Source organism: Pogona vitticeps, chromosome 7 (genome assembly GCF_051106095.1).
Source record: "Pogona vitticeps strain Pit_001003342236 chromosome 7, PviZW2.1, whole genome shotgun sequence".
Lineage (NCBI taxonomy): Eukaryota > Metazoa > Chordata > Lepidosauria > Squamata > Agamidae > Pogona > Pogona vitticeps.
Window position 1 is genome coordinate 28,886,808 of NC_135789.1, and position 20,766 is coordinate 28,907,573.

At 44.8% G+C, this 20,766-nt stretch overlaps 2 protein-coding genes across 2 annotated transcripts; both read left to right on the forward strand.

Moving 5' to 3' along the window:
* Positions 1-229: 229 nt before the first annotated feature.
* RPAIN (RPA interacting protein) lies at positions 230-5,056 on the forward strand. Its single transcript, XM_020786809.3, has 7 exons — positions 230-451; positions 1,650-1,838; positions 2,656-2,716; positions 2,803-2,917; positions 3,599-3,662; positions 4,020-4,157; positions 4,799-5,056. Exons 1-7 carry the CDS (start codon positions 245-247, stop codon positions 4,826-4,828), a joined length of 804 nt encoding a protein of 267 aa, XP_020642468.3. The 5' UTR covers positions 230-244; the 3' UTR covers positions 4,829-5,056.
* Positions 5,057-6,792: 1,736 nt separating this feature from the next.
* On the forward strand, positions 6,793-19,079 carry DDX52 (DExD-box helicase 52). Its single transcript, XM_072978507.2, has 15 exons — positions 6,793-6,961; positions 7,821-8,085; positions 9,416-9,549; positions 10,540-10,725; positions 11,433-11,576; positions 12,064-12,175; positions 12,260-12,332; positions 12,804-13,007; positions 13,814-13,904; positions 14,271-14,393; positions 15,542-15,692; positions 16,282-16,357; positions 16,863-16,934; positions 17,325-17,417; positions 18,560-19,079. The coding sequence occupies exons 1-15, from the start codon at positions 6,806-6,808 to the stop codon at positions 18,633-18,635; spliced, it is 1,956 nt and encodes a 651-aa protein (XP_072834608.2). The 5' UTR covers positions 6,793-6,805; the 3' UTR covers positions 18,636-19,079.
* The last annotated feature ends 1,687 nt before the right edge of the window (positions 19,080-20,766 follow it).

Here is a 20,766-nt window from a genome sequence, read left to right on the forward strand (position 1 = left end):
CCTCTTATTTTTCATGTTTCTTTTGTTTTAGTCTGATTTAATTTTTTAAAAAAACTCATTTTGCCCCTTTCTTTCTCTTTCTGTTTCTTCACTCAAGGGTTATTTTCCCCTCTCTCCCCTCAGCGCTTCAGAAAAAAGGCGGGAAAAGAAAGACTACGATTCCCAGAATGCACCAGTATCCACCGCTGGCAGAAGGGCGAGGGTGCGTGGGTGGGGGGGAAAAAGGAGAGAGCCGTTTCCCGTCATGCCCCGGGCGCAGGCTTCTTTGCCGGACTCCATTTCCCGGCGTGCTTTGGGAGGAGAGCGCGCCGTCGTGAAGTCACGTGTACAAACGGGCCTCCCTAGTCCGCCTTCTCCCGCCGGCGGGACCAGCATGGAGGGGCAAGTGCTCCGGCACCGAGCTCTCTACAAGGCCGCCCCGACGCCCCCTTGGAGGGACACCTTCCGGCAGGTGGGGACGGGGAGAAGGCGGGGGAGCGGCCAAAGCCTGGGAAAGTGCCTTCCGGGGACTACCAAGCCCCTCATCCTGTGCCCAAGGCAGCCAGCCACTCGCCTGGGCCATGCTGGGAGCTGGAGTCCATAACAGGAACTTCTCCAAGGCGTAGGAGGAGGTTCGCCAGAGTTTGGAAGAGTTACCCTTTGGGACGCCAGCTGCCAGAAATCTCCAACCCAAAGCCTGGGGATTCTGGGAGTTGTAGTCCAAGAGATGAGCTCTTTCCCCCCCCCCCAAGCTCTTCTAGGAAAAGGCCCTGGGACTGAAAGGACCCGCCAAATGCCTTTCGAATATAATTAATCGAGCCATAAATGAGCTGAGCTCAGAGGTTACTCCCGTTGAGTCCAACAATGGGAACATGCTAAGCTCTCTGTTAATTGTATTTTAAAGAAATGTGTGCAATTAATGTGGACCTTCCTCTGTGCCAGGTGTTTTGGAACAAAAATGTGCTGCTGGTCTGAACTCCCCCCCCCCCCAGAAAATTTGAACGCTGCAAAGCTAGGCCTACTCTTCTGTCACTCTTCGGTCACTGCTGCTTAAAAGATTTGCAAGCCTTCCAGCTGAAGGAATGATTTTACAAAAGAGATTTCAATGTTCTCCGCTTAAGAGAGGGATAGTTAAGGGTCCTTAATAATTTTGGGTGGGTGGAGAAATGTTGCTCCACGTGCACAGTGAAACTGTTATTCTGGCAATTTTGTTAAGTACCTACCAGACAGCCAAAACAAGCCTTGTTTTTCTATTAACATACGAAGAGGTTATTTTCAGGCGGGGGGAATGGCCTTTTAAAAAAAAAAAAACCTTGCCCCATAGCATTGAAAGCACTCTCTAGGCAGTTTGCAGTGTTTTAATTGTGTAGGCTACACTTTGCCCCCACCAGCAAACTGGGTATTCAATTTACCAATCTCTGAAGGAAGTAAGTCAACCTCTAGGAGCGAGCAGAGTCTTGGCTGCAGTACTGCAGTTTAATCACTGCTCCACGCAGCTTGTGCCCACTGGAGGCTTTAGGCCCTTTTTAAGTATTCTTTGGTGTATGTGGGATGGTCTGGGTCGGCTGTATGTGGCTTGCAAGCCACCCTATTTAATGCCCCAGTTTAGTTACTCTGAAATAAAAAGTTGTGGATTTCCCCTCCCCCCTTCCTCACTCTTTGCTCCATAGCGCTGCGTCACGAGGCTGAAAAGCAGCCGAGCCAGGCTGCTGGAAAGATACCGCCGGCTGGGAGAAAATGTCGTCTGGAAAGGAAGCGATGCCTCTTTGGTGCAGGAGGTGATGGAGGTGGAATGGCAAGCCCTACAGTCGGCGGATGTTCTGCTGCCGTCCCTCGAAAAGCAAGATGCTTTGCCTCAGGTTCGTGTGATCGGAAGCAAGCGCATGCGTGTCTTCCAGATGGGAGGCTGTCAATCAAGGGTGCGAATGGTGTCCCATTTTGGATCTACGGTGGGTTGGGGTTGCCCTCCTGCCCTTCACGGGTAGCAACAAAGTATGCTGTGATGCCCTGCTCCCGGGAGAGAGAAGGCCACGTCCGAGGTACTGGACCTGAGAAGGCTTGGCTTCTGCCCAAGACCAGCAACGGCCGCCCGAGGCAGGCCTCGATCCGTGGAGGGATCTCTTCCACCTCTCTGGTCAGGGAAAAGACAAGGTTTTGAGGGTTTGTGTCAGGAAGTGCTCTGACTTCAGATCCTCTTAGACCTTGGCTCCCTAGGTGTTCTTGGACTACCACTCCCAGAAATCCTGGCCAGCACAGATCGTGGCAAAGGCTTCTGGGAGTTGTAGTCCAAGAACACCTGGGGACCCAAAATTGGGAACCGCTGTCTTAGACATTTGCATTGCTCTCAGTGGGAGGTGAGTTGTATCTCCAAAGGTAACTGTATAAGCGAGTGGTTCCCAACTTTGGGTCACCAGGTGTTCTTAGACTACAACTCCCAGAAATCCCGGCCAGCACAGGCACAGTTAGGGGCAAAGGCTTCTGGGAGTTTTAGATGAAGAATCTCCGGGAACCCAAGGTTCAGAAATGCTGCTCTAGACGTTTGTTGCGTTTTCCATGAGATGTCAAGGACTGAATCCGCATTTGTTTTGCTGCAGGTCTTTGACATGCCCTCTTTGTTGCTGTTGTTGTTTGGTTGCCTTAAGGTGTAGAAGACTCAGTTTCTGCCATTCTTTTTAGGTTCTAGAAGATGCCGAACAGGCAGTTTGGGAAGAAATCCAGCAGGAGCTGATCATGCAAGGTAGGTGGCTTCCTTTGGCTTTGCGGCTGGTGGATTTTGCTCTCTTATCGCTGACGGCGAGTGACCCCCGGCCACCTTTCTTGCAGACCAGCTGGCCCTGGAAGAATACGAGCGAAGCCTGCAGTTTGACGAGGAGTGCCTCAAGGCGATGGTGGACGGCTTAGACGCAGAGTGCCAGGTTATCTGCCCCGTTTGTAGGAGGTGAGGCGGCCAGCTCAAGGGGAGCCTGCGATGCCACCCGGGTGTCCCCAAGTAAAGCAGAATCACTCTGCTGAAAGCAGACATGCGTAGCAGAAAGGAAGGTCCTCCACTGAGCTAGTTCTCTACTTGCAAGGGGGGTTGGCCTCTTCGTCCAAAGACAAAGGAGCATTAAATGCTGTTGCCTTCCCATACCTGCAGTCCCAGGTGATATTGCAAGTGATGCTGTGTGCATAAACATGGAGTGACTCTCTTGCTCCTTCTAGCATTCCAGTCAAATTTTGATTCTTAGATTCTGTAGAATATATAAACTGGCCTTGAGTGTTATGATTTATATTCTGTGGTAGCCACTTCTGTCAGTTCATGGCGAGATGATTTCTGGGTGCCGTTTGCCTCTTGCTGTCTCTCCTGCCTTCAACCCACTCAGTTTGGCTTCTGTTTATGTTTATTACATGTCTCACCCTAATGACCTGGGAATGGTGCCTGCTGCTTTCTTCCCAGCCACTTTATCCTGTCGAGCTGAGAGATTGTGACTGACTCAAGGCCATCCCATGGGTTTCCGGGCTGAGGGAAGCAGATTTTGAACCCCCAGACTTCCAAGTTCTAGTCCAGCACTCTAGACACTGCAACGTGCATTTGAGGCCAGATCTGCTTTGTCTTCATGGTTGCAACACTGTTTTCTAGGTACAATCTCACCGTGAGAAGCTGCTCGGTGGTGTGTCTGTGTGGAGTGTGCATCGCTACTCAGGTAAGCAGATGCACAGAATGTTCTGATTTCAAGACGCTGGCAGTGTGTGAGTGGACGGGCCGGTTCCGGGAGCTGGACCTGCATTAGGTGCAGCTGTGGCCGGGGGATATTTGTATCTGTTTATGAATATGAATATCCTCATCTCTAATAATAATGCCTAGCTAACCTGCACCGCAGAATTTAATTTGTGCTTTTCTACACCCAAGACTGCTGTCACATTGAGCGCTATGCAGGAGGCATTAGTTGATCCTTGCTTTGGGCAATGTAAAACTTAATAATCAGCAAATGTGCCCATGGCATGAATAAATGACCGGATGTGCAGCAACACCATGGAAGTGCCATTCTTTCTTCCTCAAGGATATGACAGAGGAGAAGCTGAGGGCGCTGCTGGAAGACAGCGTAACGGAACACAGCCACCACTGCTGGTTCCAGCCTGACTTTGCCGTAACTAGTGGAGCAGAAGGACAACCGTCTAACCTCCTGATGAGCTGCCAGGTAAGTGTGTAGGTGTCCTCCAAATGAAGAAAAAAAATTATATGTTCGGTTCCTCCTTGTAAAAAGCAAATACGGTTCTGATTATTTCCTGAATTCAGGGTATCAGTGGACTACATTGCTTGCGTAGTTCAAATCAGTACCAGATAAAGATGTAGGCGATGTAGTCCATTGATATTTCCAAGTACAGTAGAACCCTCATAACCTCAGGATCAATATCTGTGATTTCACTTATCTGCGATCTGAAAATATTAAAAAACAAAAATGTATTTTTGGTGTCGTAATTACCAGACATGGCCACCAGAGGGAGCAAAAGACCATGTTATGTGTAAAGTTCCTTCCAGAATGATTACATTTTATTACTATTATTTTATCATTTTATGCTTTTTGTGCTTGTTTGTGTGTACTTGCCTGAGACGCCAAATACTATTTTATAATGGGTTTAATCTATGTTCTTGCATATAGCTTGATCGGCTAAAAAGCAATAAATTATTCATATTTGGATTCATATAGGGTTCACTGTTATCCATAGGTTTTCTGTATCTGCTGGGGAAGTTGAATAGGTTGAATATTTGTCCGGTTTTTAAAAACTGATGGGTAAGCAGTATATCAGTATAAAACATTTAACTTTGTTTTGTTCCTAGGTCTGTGATACCTGGACCGTCATTTTGTAGCCTTGCCGGCTCTGTTACCCCATCTGTGAAAACTGATGCAACAATGAGAATTTCTTCCTCTCTTCAGAGAAGTATCTTGTGAACAAACACATGTGTGCGTGCCATATACACTGTGTATATAACTGTAAAAAGCATCCTTTGTTTATATATATATTTTTATTTCAGCAGCTCCATGCTGTTTTGTGCATACTGTACTACCCAGCCGAATAAAATTCCCTTTTAAGTTAAGAGGTTGGATTCTAGAGCAAATTGGATTCTTCTCTTGTGTTCTGTCCTGATCCGAAGTTGGTAGATCTTTGATAGCTTTATTGTGCCTTCTCTGATTTTGCACGTCTTTGTTCTGTCCTACTTGTTTCTTTAAAGCAGTGCTTCCCAGCCTTGCGTCACCTGGGTGTCCTTGGACTGCAACTCCCAGAAACCTCAGCCAGCACAGCTGGTGGGGAAGGCTTCTGGGACCTGTAGTCCAAGAACATCTGGGTGACCCAAGGTGGGGAACCACTGCTTTAATGCAACCGCATGAGTTACAGCATTCAACTAGGTTTGCTTGCCGATTTTGGAAGTGGCAACAAGCAAGGTATAAAAAGAAGAAACAAATCAGCTTGGAGAGGGCAAGACAGATGATGGTTCACCCGTTGATTTGATTTATATCCCACCTGCCTCCTTTTACTGAGAAGACTGACGGCTAGGGTGACTGACACCAAATGTAAAGCAGGTACTTTCAAAATATTCCCAAAAAATATGTATGTGTGCATACACACAATTAAACAGAAAGGACGAAGCTCAGGGTGTTGTTCTTTGGGCAAAGTGAGAGAAGACAAGACTTAGGGGGAAAGACAGCTCTAGGAAAAGTTGAAGGCAGCAGGAAGAGAGGAAGTCCAAATGTGGGATGGATTGACACCATGAAGGCAGCCACAGCCTTGAGTTTGCAAGAGCTGAGCTGTTAATGAGAGGATATTTAGAAGGTCATTTATTCATAGGGTTGCCGTAGGTCGGAGGTGACGACACATAACAGTAAACATGCAGAAGCTTCACGTGTTCAAACACGATGAAGGTAACTATAATACTGAAACACTGATTGCATTAAAAGCACTGAATTGCCTAAAAAGCAATTCCCAACCTTGGGTAATTTCCCCCCATGTTCTTGGACTGCAATTCCCAGAAGCCTTTGCTACGCGCTGAGCTGCCTGCCCAGTGGTTTCTGGGAGCTGCAGTCCAAGAACACCCCCCCCCCGGGGTGAGCCAAGGTGGGGAACCCCGGGAGACCTTGAACCCCCCCGTTAAGTTGGGGGCTTCCACACCCAGCGTGTCTTGGTATAGCTTTAGCTCCTTCTCGTTCACACCGGATTTCAGTCTACTTTATATCTGCAACTGGGACAGATCCCGTAACGGGACTGGGGTTGCTTACTTGGAATCTAAAGAGTAAACAGCAAGCCAGCCTAGCTGGGAAAGCAAAAAGAGGCCATGCAGGATTTTCTCAACTGGCCATCCAGCCATGTTATATCCCAGGACACTTTGTTCTGCAAGTGTGCTTGGACTACAGCTCCCGAAATGCAGCTTGGGGGATTCTGGGAACTGTAGTCCAAAGGCAAATCTCTGCACCTTCCTTCCATTCCCCCTTTTGTCATCCCACTGCGCGTGTTCCGCCCTCTCTAGGTTTATAAGGGGCAGCATTTCTCTTTGTAGAGGGTTAGCGGACCTCTGTTGAGGGCTGTCAGGTTAGAAAGCGGCCCCGTTTAGCCTTAAAAAAGGCAGGAGGGGCGGGCCTTTGGAGAGTTCCCAGTCCCAGCCGCTGTCAAATGGAACCCGGAAGTGTCATGTGGGTGTAGCCGCTTCGCCTCCTTCCCTATCTCTTTAAATAAAAAATGGGGCGAGTCCTCCCGGCCGGAGAGCGACTCTCTAGCCAGCCTGTCCCTTACGGCAACTCTTTGATCCCGCTCTTCCGGTGTCTCCCTTCCCGCTCCTCTCGGTTGCTAGGCGATGCGAGAGAACTTCCGGATGGGCCGCGCGGGGCATGACGGGAAGGGGGGGAAAGAGGCGCCGGGAAGCATGGATGCCCACGAGCTGTTTCGGAAGCTGGGCGCCGGCGCCAAGTTTGACGTGAAGCGTTTTCGGGGGGATGCGGAGCGTTTCAAGGTGAAGAAAGAGGGACCGGGGGGAAGCGCCAGACTCCGGGCCCGAGGGCGAGAGGGCCTAGTGGTTAGTGAAAGAGGCTCCAGCGCTCAAAAGGCCTTAAATATCCCTCTTTCCCCCCCCCCGCGCCTCGCCTTCTTTATAGATGAGGAGAACTAAGTGGGCGAAAGGGTGGAGGTCCAGGGGTTGCTTGGTTGCGGCTTCCATCAGCTTTAGCCCCCCCCGTAGGATGATGTAGGATAGTGGGCATTGCAGCCCCCGCGAAGTCAACAAATTCCCCATCTTTTGGTGTAAAAGCCAAGCGAAGTGTGCTGCTTATCAATTGTAAACTGCCCCCCCCCATCGTGTTTTTGAAACTCTCTGAGGGGTTTACTTGGAAGGGCAGAAGGCTTGAGTTGAGAGTAGACTCTGTCTAGATGGGCGGCGTATAAATGCAATAAATAAATTAAATATATAAATTGTCCGAGCCTGTTGATGTCCAGTCTGTGAGCAGTGTATTGTCTGGAGTCCTGCAGTTTAACCACTTCACCTGCAGAAGATGCGTAGGGAACTCTCAAGTTTCCTTCATCTCTTTGGGACGCACAACACACCTACATTCATAGACTTTTTTATTTTTATTTTAATGAGGCACAATGAGATAAATAGAATTTTTTTTTTTTTTGCAGCAACTCTGTGGGGAAAATGTGGTGGAATGATTGGGATAGAATCAAGGTGATCTTTGCCAGGGGTGTGGTTGTTGTGTGTTTCCTCGTCCTGTTTCCCTCTGGCGAAAGAACAGCTCTGATGAAAATGCAAGTGAATACTGTATTAATTGGCACACTGAACTGAAAAAAAAAAGATTGTGTGGCTCTTTTAATTGCAGGTGATCAGAACTAAGGAGAAAGAAGCTGACGCATCAGAAATCCTGGGAGGTCTTGACTTTTTTGCTAACAAAAAGCCAACTGGTCCTGATAATGTTAAAGGGGGAAATAAGCCTGTTGCAGACCATGCAGACGTACAAGAGCAGGCTGAATCTTACCCTGAGGATGAAATAGTGAAATCCACACCAGGGAAGAAGACAGGAACTGCCAAGAGGAGAAGAGATATACAAAGCAATGAAGGCAGGAAAAAAAAGAAAAAGACTCAAGGTTAGTTATTGGGGCAGAAGACAGGAGTTAGTTTTAACCATATGTTCATTTAAGTTCTCCTTAAAGCATTGAACAATAATTGTTGAGTGGATTTCAGCTCCCCTGTGCTAGGCTGTTTGAACTAATTTGTCTGATTCTTGTAAGGCATTGTACGTAGTAGCAGCTTTTCAAGACATTTCACAGGCTTCAATCGGTGCAGAGAGCTTCATGGAGCCACATTACAGTGGGGTCTTGACTTGAGAACTTAATCCGTATTGGAAGGCGGTTCTCAAGTCAAAAAGTCTGTAGGTCAAGTCTCCATTGACCTACAGTGCATTGAAAACCGATTAATCCCGCAACAGGCCGTTTTTGTTCCATTTTGGTTTTTTTCTGGTCTGTAAGTCAATTTTCAGGCTGCAAGTCAAACCTAAATTTTGCGGCCAGAGAAGTCTGTAACTCAAAAAGTCTGTAAGTCAAGCTGTCTGTAAGTCAAGGGTCCACTGTACACTGATTCTGAAATGATACTGTTGTCTCTGTGTTTGTATCTAAGCCAAATATAAAGTCTTGGTAGTTCTTCTACTATCCTAAATGCTCTTGGATGCAAATACCCAAAGAAACACCTCTTTTCCTACCCATCTTTTCTTACATTACAATCTTTGGATAAGCCCTGTTTTGGATACTGTCAGTAAGAGAAATACACAACAAATATGCAAAGGATAAAAGTCTTTTTTTCCAGTTGTGTTCGGCTGACTGGAGTGTCCTCTCTAAGGAGGTTTGACAGCTGCTGACATTTTTATTTTTATTTATTTATTTATTTATTGGACTTATATACCGCCCCATAGCACTACAAGCACTCTCCGGGCGGTTTCCATTGGTTAAAACTGTCCAGGCATGTATTTATTTTATTAGACTTATACACCGCCCATCTAGAATGCGTCTCCTCTGGGCGGTTTACACAAAAAATAAACTATAAAAATATAAATGTACTAAAAATACGACCCAAATTAACAACAGAATCCAAGATGGAAAAGAGAAAAGGAAAAGAAAAATAGGCTGTAAAATGTAAAATTACTGTTGCTCTTAGTATTGTTATACTGTTTGCCTCCTAAATTCATCTTTGTACAATTGCAATTTTATTGCTTTTTTTGCAGCATTTAACTTCTTGAGTATTGTTCTCTGCTTAAGAGACTAGTTTGGGACGAAGAGTGTATTAGAAACTGACCTGTAAATAAAAATGTCCAGAACTGCAGACAGTCAAGTCCATAGGAAGCCTTTCATTTAGAATGAATGGGGAAATTGCTTTCTGCTTTCTTACTCCTAGTTTAGTGAGATATGTTCTTATGACTTTCAGAGATAGGTCCCATGACTCTTGGTACTGATGGCATATTGTGGATGTCCTCTTCGGAAGCGAAGCTTAACCTTCCGAAAAAGAAAGTGGAGAAGGAGCCTGAGGTGGAAAAGTTGAAACGAGCTCAGCAAGAAAAGGTGAAGTATCTCTTTTTGGTGTTTTGCCTGGAAGGATTTTGGTTCCTCTAGAAATGAAAAGTGAGTAAAAATGGGCATGGCCTGTTTTAGAAAAAGAAAACACTTATTAGCCAGCGTAGTCTTCTGAGGTTTGGTGTACGTGGATTATCATTCTTTTAAAAATGGAAAGTTCCTGGGCTTTTTAAAAAGAGTTGATCAAATGAGCAAGATCAGAGTTTAGAATTCTACGCCTTCTCCAAATTCAGCCACATTTCCGCCCCACCCCCGAGTAAGATGTTCACCATGATCTTGAATTGTTACTTGTTACATTGCTAATACATTGCTTTTAAAGATTTTTTTAAAAAAATGATTGCTTTTAAACAAAGTGTACTTTAAAAAATGAAGAGGGGAGAGGCTAAATTCCCAACAAAATAATATTTTAGAATTAGCAAGTAAACAGTAATCGTGATGCTAAATAAATGTCTGACTCACCAGTCAGTGATTTATTTGCAAAAATGATGTTGGCCTTTCTTCATTATTGGAGAACTAATTCACTACTGACAGTATCATTCCTTCTGACATGTAGCTTCCAAGCTCTGGTTAAAAGCAGTCAACAAGATTAGGATCCTAAGAAACCTTTCTTCTCAATAAGTTGTAGTAAAAATGTTCTTGTGGTGCTGTTCAGGGAAGAGTCAAGGTTTCATAGTTATAGCTAGAGAGAAGATAAGAGAAAACTGTGTGATTACCTTGCATGCAGACAATGTTTAACTCAACAGAAGACCCTCTAAAACACAATTGAGGTATGTATTTTTACTGTACCAAGTTGCACTAAGTTTCTAAGGTGTGATTAATTGTATTTGATAATTTCATGGTATCTTTTGGAACAGGAGAACTACAATTTAAAAACCTCATGTGATAAATCTGGTAACCAAAGTAAATGGAGATAACTTTTTTTTCATTCTTAAGTAGCCTCCTATTTTAAAATAGCATGCATGTTTTGGGTTTTTCCAGACAAATCATTTCAGAAATATGCACAAGATTTACATTCAAGGAACAGATCTCCCCGAACCTATTGCTACATTTGAGCAACTCCAGGAAGAATACAAAATCCACCCAAAAATCATGCAGAACATCGAAGCTGCTGGATTCCACACTCCTACGCCAATTCAGATGCAAGCAATTCCTGTAATGCTTCATGTATGTCTTGTTTTCTCTCTCTTTGGGATAAAAAGTTAGGTGAGGTGTCTTTAAGCTGTTTGTGTTGAATTAGAAATGAAAAGCTTTCCTCATTCCCTTCTGTATGGTGGGTAAGGTTCTGGATGTAGAGCCTTGAGGAAGATAAGAGGAAGCCCTTATGGATTAGACCAAAGGCTTACTTAATTGAATATCTGTTCCCACTGGGATTAAACAGATGTCTGTATGAAGCCCACAAGTGGGATGTACTGTAGGTCCACCGTATCCCCAGGATCAGTACCTGGGATTTCATTGATCTGCTGCTTGAAAATATTAAATAAAGATTCCTAGAAATATGCTTTTCTAAGATGTGTTACCAGAACAGGCCACTAGAGGGAACCAGATACTATTTTTCTCTCTGTGCGCACCTCTACTACTGGAAGTAATCTATAATCATCATGACATATAGCACCGTGTCTGATGCACACAGAACAACCTCGGAGCATGCACAGCTTTCACGTCTTAGTTGGTTGTGATGCTCCACGTGGGGTATGTTACAAATAAACAGTGATGGGAGATGCAGGCGTGTCAGTCTCATGTTTCTGCCACATTTTATGCTGTTTGTTTCAAGTGGGCATGCAGTTAATTTGTTCACTTGAAATGTTGTGCCAAATGCCGAATTGTCTTGTCTCTTTCTCTCCACCTCCCCTTACCCTCCTCCCCACCCCCAGGGTCGTGAGCTTCTGGCTTGTGCTCCCACTGGCTCGGGAAAGACATTGGCATTTAGCATTCCTATTTTGACGCAGCTGAAACAACCCATGAACAAAGGGTTCAGAGCTCTTATCATCTCCCCCACGCGGGAGCTTGCGAGTCAGGTATGTTAATTTCAACATTATTTGAATTTGCTGTCGAGGCATCTACCAACCTATGATGGGTTGGTAAAGCTGAGCAGGACAAGAGACAAGGGGAAACGGTTCTTAGCTTCCCAAAGAAAGCCAAAGGAATGAATGCGATAGACCCCACTGTGGGGCAGAAGAACCCCTTGGTTGAGTCCCTGCTGGACTCCGGTGGTGTTTGCAGGGATCGTCTGAGAAGCGCCAGCTTAGCCTGCAACTCTCACTGTTGGAAGTGGGAGCAGCACCCGGGAGAAATCCTCGGTCCCTGGAAGAGCAGAGACTATTATGGGGTAGTTGACCCCTCAATTGGGGAAAATTCAGAGAGATGCAAAGCCTCTGGTGACCCCAGTTCCTTTAAAGGGTAGAGACAACCCTCTCAACAACAACAACAGCAACAAAAAAAATCATTACCTTGCAGGTGACATTTGTGTTTAAATACAGGTCTGTGCTGTATAATTTGTTTTAGACACACAGAGAGCTGGTGAAGTTGTCGGAGGGCACTGGCTTCAGAGTAAACATGATCCACAAAGCTGCTGAGGCTGCAAAGAAGTTTGGTCCAAAATCGGCCCAGAAATTTGGTAATGTGCATTTAATGTGGGATTCGCTATCGGCTTGCCCCCCTCTCCTGACTACTTTCAAATGAGTGTGTCTTTTCTTTATAGACATTCTGGTGACGACTCCAAACAGACTTATCTATCTCCTAAAACAAGACCCTCCTGCAGTAGATTTGACCAGGTAAAGAGGAAACGCTCCTGTTGACGTACAGACTGATGTTGTTGCAACCCATTTCTGCAAATAAGGAGGCCCAATGGAGTCAGTCTGAGTTTTACCTGAGTGCTGTTACAGGGAAAGTCCTGTCTTGTGTCGTCACTAACCTTGTGCCTCCGGGGAAAGTGTTGGGTATGTGTGTGATAGACAATAGAGGGCCAGATTATAATCTTTCTGACCACATAGCTTGAACTGGGCATTATCCATCAACCGAACCTGTCCTGGAGCATGGTTGTGATGAAACATGAAAAGGTAACTTTATCATCCTGAGCAGTTTGGAGAAAACTTAAGATCTAAACGTGATCTAAAGCCCCAAATCCTTCTCCTTAAGCATGGCCCTCTTGGACAGTGGGATCTCCTGGTCTTGCCACATTTGGAAGACTCAAGTAGAGTTGCCCGCCTCCAAACCGCTCACTGCAGCGTTGTACTCTGCTTTAGGGTTGAGTGGCTGGTGGTTGATGAGTCGGACAAGTTATTTGAAGACGGGAAGACCGGGTTCCGAGACCAGCTGGCCACCATCTTCCTTGCGTGCACCTCCCACCTCGTCAGGAGAGCCATGTTCAGTGCAACGTTTGCACATGATGTCGAGCAGTGGTGTAAACTGAACCTTGACAACGTCGTCTCTGTCTCTATTGGCGCAAGGTGAGCCACGAGCGAAGGTTGCATCTTGCTCAAGGAGCGTTGTGGCAGGTGGAAAACCCAACAAATGTGTGTCCGTGTAAGCCTTCCTTAGATCAGATCTCTTTGCTGGTACTTATTAATTTTTTAAATCTCACCATCACTTACTTGCAGCTATGACATATTGGGAACGGTTTCGGTTTCCCTGCTCTGTGCAAAGTTCTGGAAGTTTTTACCTTGTGCATTTTTCTGTAGAAACTAATTTCTCCTGCTTGATTGTGTTCACCACTTTCCTGCTCTTTGCAGTTTCTCTTCCAGGCATTTGTACCACTGAAGAGACAAGCATTTTTTTCTAGCCTATATTGAAGAGGCTGCTTGCCTCTTCAGCTCATTGTGGAAATTTCTCACAGTCACCTGGCTGAGGGTCATTTTGTTTTCGTTGTTTTCATTGCTTTTTTTTTAATATTCTGAAAGTGTAGCACACTTCTGCTTATTCATTTTTGCATTAAGATTGTTTAACATAACCATGCTTTCTCACCTAAGGATACTGTCAGACATACGGCTTCTAGCAATAAAATGGCATTTTGCATCTAATCTAGCTTTCCGTCCTTAACCATCTTTTTTGTGGTGTAAGGAGGAGGAGGTGAGGAGGAAAAAAAAGGATTATGAAAGAATACCCTGTGTTCTGGATCCCCTGCAAGCGTTCTTTGAATGAAAAAAGGAATGTAATTTATATAAACAGGAAGTGTATCTCGGGGGGGGGGGGTAGACTTTGATAATATTCTTGCCAGTAGTTAAGACTGATGCTTGCTCCCAATTTTTGATTTCAGAAACGCCGCAGCTGAGACGGTGGACCAAGAGCTGTTATTTCTTGGATCAGAAACAGGAAAACTGCTAGCCATGAGAGATCTGGTGAAGAAGGTAAGCCACTCTATGGGGCTCTCTTCTTTATCATTACTCTGGGAATCCTGTGTGCTTTATAAGACAATCTGACACAGCAAAATGTGATGGTAGAAAAGAAGGTCATTTTGAGGTTGCTGTTCTTATTGAACTGGCTGCATTGCTGCATAGGAATAATTTTGCCACCTGCTTTGAATTTATTTATAAATAGATGGTGGCAGAAATATTTAAAAGCAAGTAAATGCTACTCAGAGGTACTAGAAGTGAGATTCCACTGAAACGAGTTAGACTTAGCAGTAATTTCTATGTCTAGCCCGTAGCCTGTGTATTCCTCCTTCTTATCCCAACTTTCTTTGTTCCTCCCTCCCGGTCTCCTCCTCCTTGCAGGGTTTCACGCCTCCTGTCTTGGTTTTCGTACAGTCCATTGAGCGGGCCAAAGAACTATTTCACGAGCTCATTTATGAAGGCATCAACGTGGACGTCATCCATGCAGACAGGACCCAGCAGCAGGTAGGAAAGAGAGACGTCAGAGCCTGGAAAGTCGCTTTACAAGGCATCGCTTTGCCCACGTGGCTTTCCTGCCTCTCTGGGCATGGGCATCGCTTTGCAGAGGGAACCCTTCCAGGTTAGCACTTGGTGATCGTCTGTCACTACAGACAGCACATAGCGAGAGGGACCAGTGGGTATGAAATGGTGGGATGGCCAGGCCGATGAAGGCACCAAGTCTGAGGTGTGACCTTTTTCCCATAGCGGTGTTCCTCTTCCTAATGGAGGCATGAGTTCAAATAACAGTTCCTGGTGGCCTGGAGAAGAGGGAGCTGTCGTAAGCTGCGGTGGCAGAGCACACGTTTTGCATGTAGAAGGGTGCCAGCTTCCGTGTTTGGCAACACCATCAAGGGCTAGGAATGACTCCAGTCTGACCTGTAGAGCTGCTGCCCTAGGCAGGATTCAGTCCGTCATCTGACATTGAAAAGGATGTTGCCCTTGAAAGCAGGGGGTCCCCTTTTGCTATTAAGCCCCTTGGTTACCAGTAGAGTTGCCTTCCACGTCTTTGTCTTTTTCTGCCCTAACCTCAAGCCAGCGATGACTGCCTGCGATTCCACAGCTGATCTACTGTTCAAGATTCCTGCCTGCACAACTACAGTTGAACAAGCTCTAGTGCTGTTCCATGACGTGTCTGATGCACAATCCCTTGTGCAATAGACACCTCACCAAACTGTGTTCCCACATGTGCAACATTAGCTGTATCTGTAGGAACATAATAACGTGCTGTCAAGTCAATTCTGACTTATGGCAACCCTTTTCAGGGTTTCCTAGGTAAAGAATACTTGGGACTTTGTTTCCCATTCCCTTCTGGGGGCAGTTCTGGGACTGTGCATCTTGCCCAAGGCCACCCAGGCTGGCTCTATTTGCAGGAAGCCCAGGGGGGAATCAAACGCCCAGCCGTTGGCCCTGTAGCCAGAGACTTAAGCCAGTGAGCTATCTAACCAGCTAAAATTAAGGTAAATTCAGATCTGAGGTGGGAGCCAGGAGGGAACTTGCACCTGGGTATCCCTGCGTCCCAGGGCCTTCCAAATCATCATGTATGGTTGAAGTGAGAAAAGCTGAAGTGTCATCATGGCTTTAGTGAGAAAAAGATACTTATTTTCTTCTTCTAGAGAGACAACGTAGTCCACAATTTCAGAGCAGGGAAGATCTGGGTCCTTATCTGCACTGCTTTGCTGGCAAGAGGGATTGACTTCAAAGGGGTGAATATGGTTATCAATTTTGACTTCCCAAGCAGTGCCGTGGAATACATCCACCGGATAGGTGAGTTTGGGCAGCATGTTCCAACCTGTTGTTTCGTTATTTTGTCCCATGACTCTGGTGAACATGATGGTGAAGGTCAGGCCTGGCACAGATGAAGCTTTGTGGTTGATCTCCTGCTGGCATGGCTAGAACAGTCCTAGTTTTATGTCTAGAATCCATTTTAACAGAGATGCATAGGATCTACAGTCATCTGGTAGGTTTTCAGACCCATGCGTGCCACGCATCCACAGGAGCGCAGGCTGTGACATTTGGTACAGACTTTAGTTTTCATTCAAAATGGATAAACAAAGCAAAAATAATTGTCAAGAACGGCTTCAAGCTTAAATATTTTTGGCCCCATTGAACACTGAGTGCACCTCCTAAGAACATTTCTAAAACTAAACTTGTCAGCCTGGGTATAGATCTTGCTAATGATTTAATCACAGCAAACAATGACTTCCCATTTATACTGACACTTTAAGTTATGCAAGACTTTACTGTTTTAGTACAGGAACATCTTATAGCTCATGAAGAGGATTCTGGCTACTGTTTATAACAGACTGGTGGATGGAGAAGAGTATATGTGTTTTTTGACTATCCTCCATAACAGGTCGCACGGGGAGAGCAGGTCACTCAGGAAAAGCCGTTACTTTCTTCACAGAAGATGACAAGCCATTACTGCGAAGGTATTTTATTTCTTTTATTTATCTCCTCTGCTGCTCAGCAACTATTGTAACCATGTTGGCCTTTGGTCAGCAACTGGATTTTTAAGCAAGGCCCGAAGACCCTGTCATATCGGTTTTTGCTGCTCTCTAACTTGTTCTCCCTTCGCGGTTGGTGCACTGGAATGGACGGCGTTTTAAGAATGAAAATACTCGGTGAAGAGATTTGCTTCTCTTCCTGTCCACCTGCTGGAGAACAGGGGCCGTAAAGAGCCGTTGGCTCGTGCCTTGATTTGGGCGCCAGCGGTTGAGAGTCTAGTAGAAAGTGCGTGCAAAGGAGGCATGATGGAGAAGAGACAGTGTGGTAGGTCCCCCCCCCTTCTCAGCTATTTGTCATTAATCTAGGATCTAGGTCTTTGCAAGAGCCTGGATGGGCGACAGAGCTGTGCTTGAAAGAGCCTCCTTTTGACCGCTCTCCCTTCTTCTCCTCTTCATCTCCTTCTCCATCCCTTGTTTTCTTTCCTTACAGTATAGCCAGCGTTATTGAGCGAGCGGGCTGTCCCGTGCCGGATTACATCAAGCATTTCCGCAAGCTGCAAAGGTGAGAGAGTTGGTGATTTGACCCAGACAGGTTAGGGGGGTTTGGAAGGCGGGCCAGCCGGGCTTCGCTCCTCTTACTGCTGGTGCGATCTAGGCGTAGAGGGGAACCGGAGCGTGCAGAGTTCTGCTCTTCAAACTAGTTTTGCTGTGCCTGTTTGGAAACGCAGGCCCAAACCAGGCTTTGCCATTTCAGGGACCACAACACACGATAATTAGTAGCAAACAGGAAAGAGAAGAAGAGAGCAAAGGGAGGGAGTATGTATGGCCCGCTTCTGGTTATCTGGGCTTTGGACTTGCGTTAGGGTAGCCAAACCCTTTTTTAAAGGTGGATTTTGCTTTCCATCCCATTGCAACGAGCTTATATCTCTGTCCCTGCCTGTGTTGTTTGCAGCAAACAAAAGAAGAAGCTTATCAAGAAGCCACTGGAAAGGGAACACATCGTTACGTCTCCTCAGTACTTGAAGAGGATAGCCAAGAGGAAAAAGTAAGAGGAAAATTCTGCATCCGGAGCACCTAGGGAAAAAGCTGCATTTTTATCTGATTCCATAGGACAGGGCTGTGGGGGAGCATCGATTACCCCTCTTGATTGACGTAAGAAGCTGCCTCTTATGAGTCAGACTTTTGATCCATCTAGCTCAGGATCATTTTAAAAAAATACAATCTGACTTATGTCTCTGAGTTTTCAGGCAGAAGACTTCCCAGCCCTGCCTCAGACCTTCTGCAGATAAAACTCTTCTCAGTACTTGTATAAGTGAGAACATGTAGTCAAAATGTTTTGCACTTACCATTCTGGGAAACTGGCCTTTTTGGGTAGATATGGCTTCAGAAAAAGAGCTTGTCTTCCTCCTTGCTAATCTCTTAAATCTGTTTTGGAGGCTGCAGAAATGGTGATTACAATGGGATAGCTGGATTCCACCCTTGGGTCCCCAGATGTTCTTGGACTACAACTCCCGGAAACTCTGGTCAGCACAGCTAGCGGTGAAGGCTTCTGGGAGTTGTAGTCCAAGAGCATTGGGGGACCCAAAGTTGGAAACCACTGACCTAGAGGAAATAATTTGCTTCTGTTTTCGAAGGCAGGACCCTAAAGGAAGACAAGGCAATCGTCCTTGAGGGTATTTCCAAGCCCCTTCTTTGAATGTTCAGCTGTACTTTAAAAAACAAAATTCCCCCCCTCAATCTCTAGATAAGACTCATGGCTCAAAGGAATAGAAAAAAAAATAGAGGAAACCTGTACAGTTTGTGTCAATAGCTTGCAGACATTTTGAGAAGTTGCCTTTCTGAATTCTATTACTGGTTCATCGTAAGACAGCACTGTGTATTTTGCCTGTCAGTGGCTGTTTAAAAGGCATCAATTCCCTGCTGAGCTCCTGCTGGATATATCAGAAATTGAATCAGGACCTTCCTGCACGCCAACCTTTAGAACTCCAGTGTTTAAAGCTATTAGATAGAGATTCTGGGAATTGAAATTCAAAATAGTAGACAGATGAGTGGCTGGAAACCAGTTTCCTGAAGAGTCTACTGTGCTGGAAGAATTAGTAGCTAGGGGATTGGCTTTTAAAGTTCAGAAGAGTTGGAGACGTGAAATGTTTTCTAACCTGGTACTTGCTCTTTTGTTATTTTTAATAGGCTAACAGCCAAGAAAAAAGTGAAGAAGGATGCAAAAAACAGCAATTCTAAGGCAGAGGCTGTTCCAGAAAATTGATTCTCCTACCTTGAATGCACAGTCAGCATGGACAAGGGTTCTGCCGTATTTGTAGAACTGGGGGATCTGAGCCACATATGCTGCTGATGGACAAACGAGGCCTCTCTTGTCTCTTTTGACTGCAGTTTTAACTGTGACCACAGCAATCCAAAACCAGACCTGGTTTGCAATGGTTGTGTGGGAAGGAGACCATCTCCTAAGTGCGACGTTTTGCTAGGCTCACATTCCAAAAGAGGACAAGTGTCATAACTTGAAGCATCTTGTAGATTTTTTGTGGAGGGGGAGTAGCTGAGAGGGTGTGTTGCCCAGAGCCGAGCCCATTGTCCATTCAATGATCATGTGCTTTATAAAGATTCATGTTTTTATTATGCAAACATTGGATCATTTTGGCTTGGGATCTTGAAGTCTGTACTCTTTACAATAAAATGAACCCAAATGGTTTCATCATGGGCTTTGCACACGTTTTCAAATATTGGTTGATAGTTCTGTGTTGGAAATTTTTGAAAGGGACTGCTTGGTGCAACCAGCGTCCTCTTGTCTTCAGCAGAAAGTAATCCACTACATATTTATTTACGAACCTTAGCAAACAGCTCACATCTCAAGGTTTCACCATGATGTACAATAATATGCTCCCACCAAAAAAAACACGCTGCTTTTACTTTGTCCACAAAAAAGCTGTTTGCATTGTGTAGCTTGCAAAAAGCAGGTTATGTTTTGAACATGCATCACTGGAAGATATTTCATTGCTATTTGGGAAGGACCCATATTTTATGGTACACTGCAAAGAATATCTATCTATTTTAAGATCATTTCCCTGCACATACGCAGAATTCCGCATTTGGATCATTGTGGGGTGACTGCCCCAAAGTTACCAGTGATTGTTCAATGAGGACTAGAATCTGGAACGCCAAAGCACCAGTTCCACATTCTAACCCATGCTTTTTCTGTGTGGCGGTAGATAATAGATCAATATGCGTATCCATCAGCCATAAAGAGCATACTGTAAAAAAATTATAAATGCATAAAGGAAACATACTTTTCACTAGATTTAGACAGACTTATATAGGACTAGAGAGGGCCACAGTACTAGAGAGGGACATAAAGATAACCAGAGATATTCCCTTTTTTGGGGGGGGGGATCACAAATCTCTGAATCTGTCTTCTGACAACTGCAATCATAAAAAGTAACTTCCCCCATCTCTGTAGGTAGCTATACAGATGAATACAACTAGACAAAACTATTTTCTAAATACTAAAAAAAATGGTGTACTGTAAAAATTATGTTAGCCCACTTCATTAGATGTACTATACCGTATAGGTGCATCAAGTTATTAATTTCTATATTCAAACGCATGATAGAAAGGTGAACATGCAGTGCCTCTTAGGATTGGGAGCACCTCCCTTTTCCCTTTTAAAACATGTGAAAACATGTCTGAAGATGTGGACTTGCTCACAAAAGTTCACATTAAAAGATAGCAGTTAGTCTTTAAGGTGTCAATGTTTTTGACTTTATTGTTTATTTATCTTAATTTTTGTTTTGTTTTTCTCTGATACGTAAAACTTGCCTCTTTAGGGAGCCAGCGTCGGTGGAGAGGTTTTTTAAAAGTTATAATTTATAAAATAATGTTTGAAATATGTTACAGTTTTAAATCGTAATTGTTTTAATACATCATTGGTTTTAATTTTTTTCATGTACAAAGCCTTGGGGTCCCCATTAGGTGGGGAAAAGACAGGACAGGACACCAAATAAATAAATTGGGGATAATGGTCCTCAAAAAAAAAAAAATACAAATGCAGGAATGGGCAATCCCGTTATTGGACCATTGAGAAAAATAAAACAAAAAAACCAGCTTTCCATGCTCATTCATCTTCCTCAGGCTGTGCAGGAAGTCTTCCTGGGTAGCTCCAAAATTATGGTAGATGTGATAAATAAATACAAATAAATATATTCTACTTTTAAATCTTAATAAAACAAAGTCCATTAAGATTGAAAAAGGATAAGATATTTCCACTGGCTGTTGATTGTAAACGTGTTGTTATGCCGCCTTAGGTCCGCACTACGGGGGGAAGGCAGGGCCAAATAAAATAAAATAAAAAATCAGTCACTCCATTAGGCTTTTCGCCTAATCAC

Coding starts and splice junctions, on each gene's coding strand:
- RPAIN (XM_020786809.3), top strand. CDS start 245: ATGCCCCGGGCGCAGGCTTCTTTGCCGGACTCCATTTCCCGGCGTGCT. Junction 1,839..2,655: donor AGCAAGATGCTTTGCCTCAG/GTTCGTGTGATC, acceptor CATTCTTTTTAG/GTTCTAGAAGATGCCGAACA. Junction 3,663..4,019: donor GAGTGTGCATCGCTACTCAG/GTAAGCAGATGC, acceptor TTCTTCCTCAAG/GATATGACAGAGGAGAAGCT.
- DDX52 (XM_072978507.2), top strand. CDS start 6,806: ATGCGAGAGAACTTCCGGATGGGCCGCGCGGGGCATGACGGGAAGGGG. Junction 12,176..12,259: donor AAAATCGGCCCAGAAATTTG/GTAATGTGCATT, acceptor TTTTCTTTATAG/ACATTCTGGTGACGACTCCA. Junction 16,935..17,324: donor CATTTCCGCAAGCTGCAAAG/GTGAGAGAGTTG, acceptor TGTTGTTTGCAG/CAAACAAAAGAAGAAGCTTA.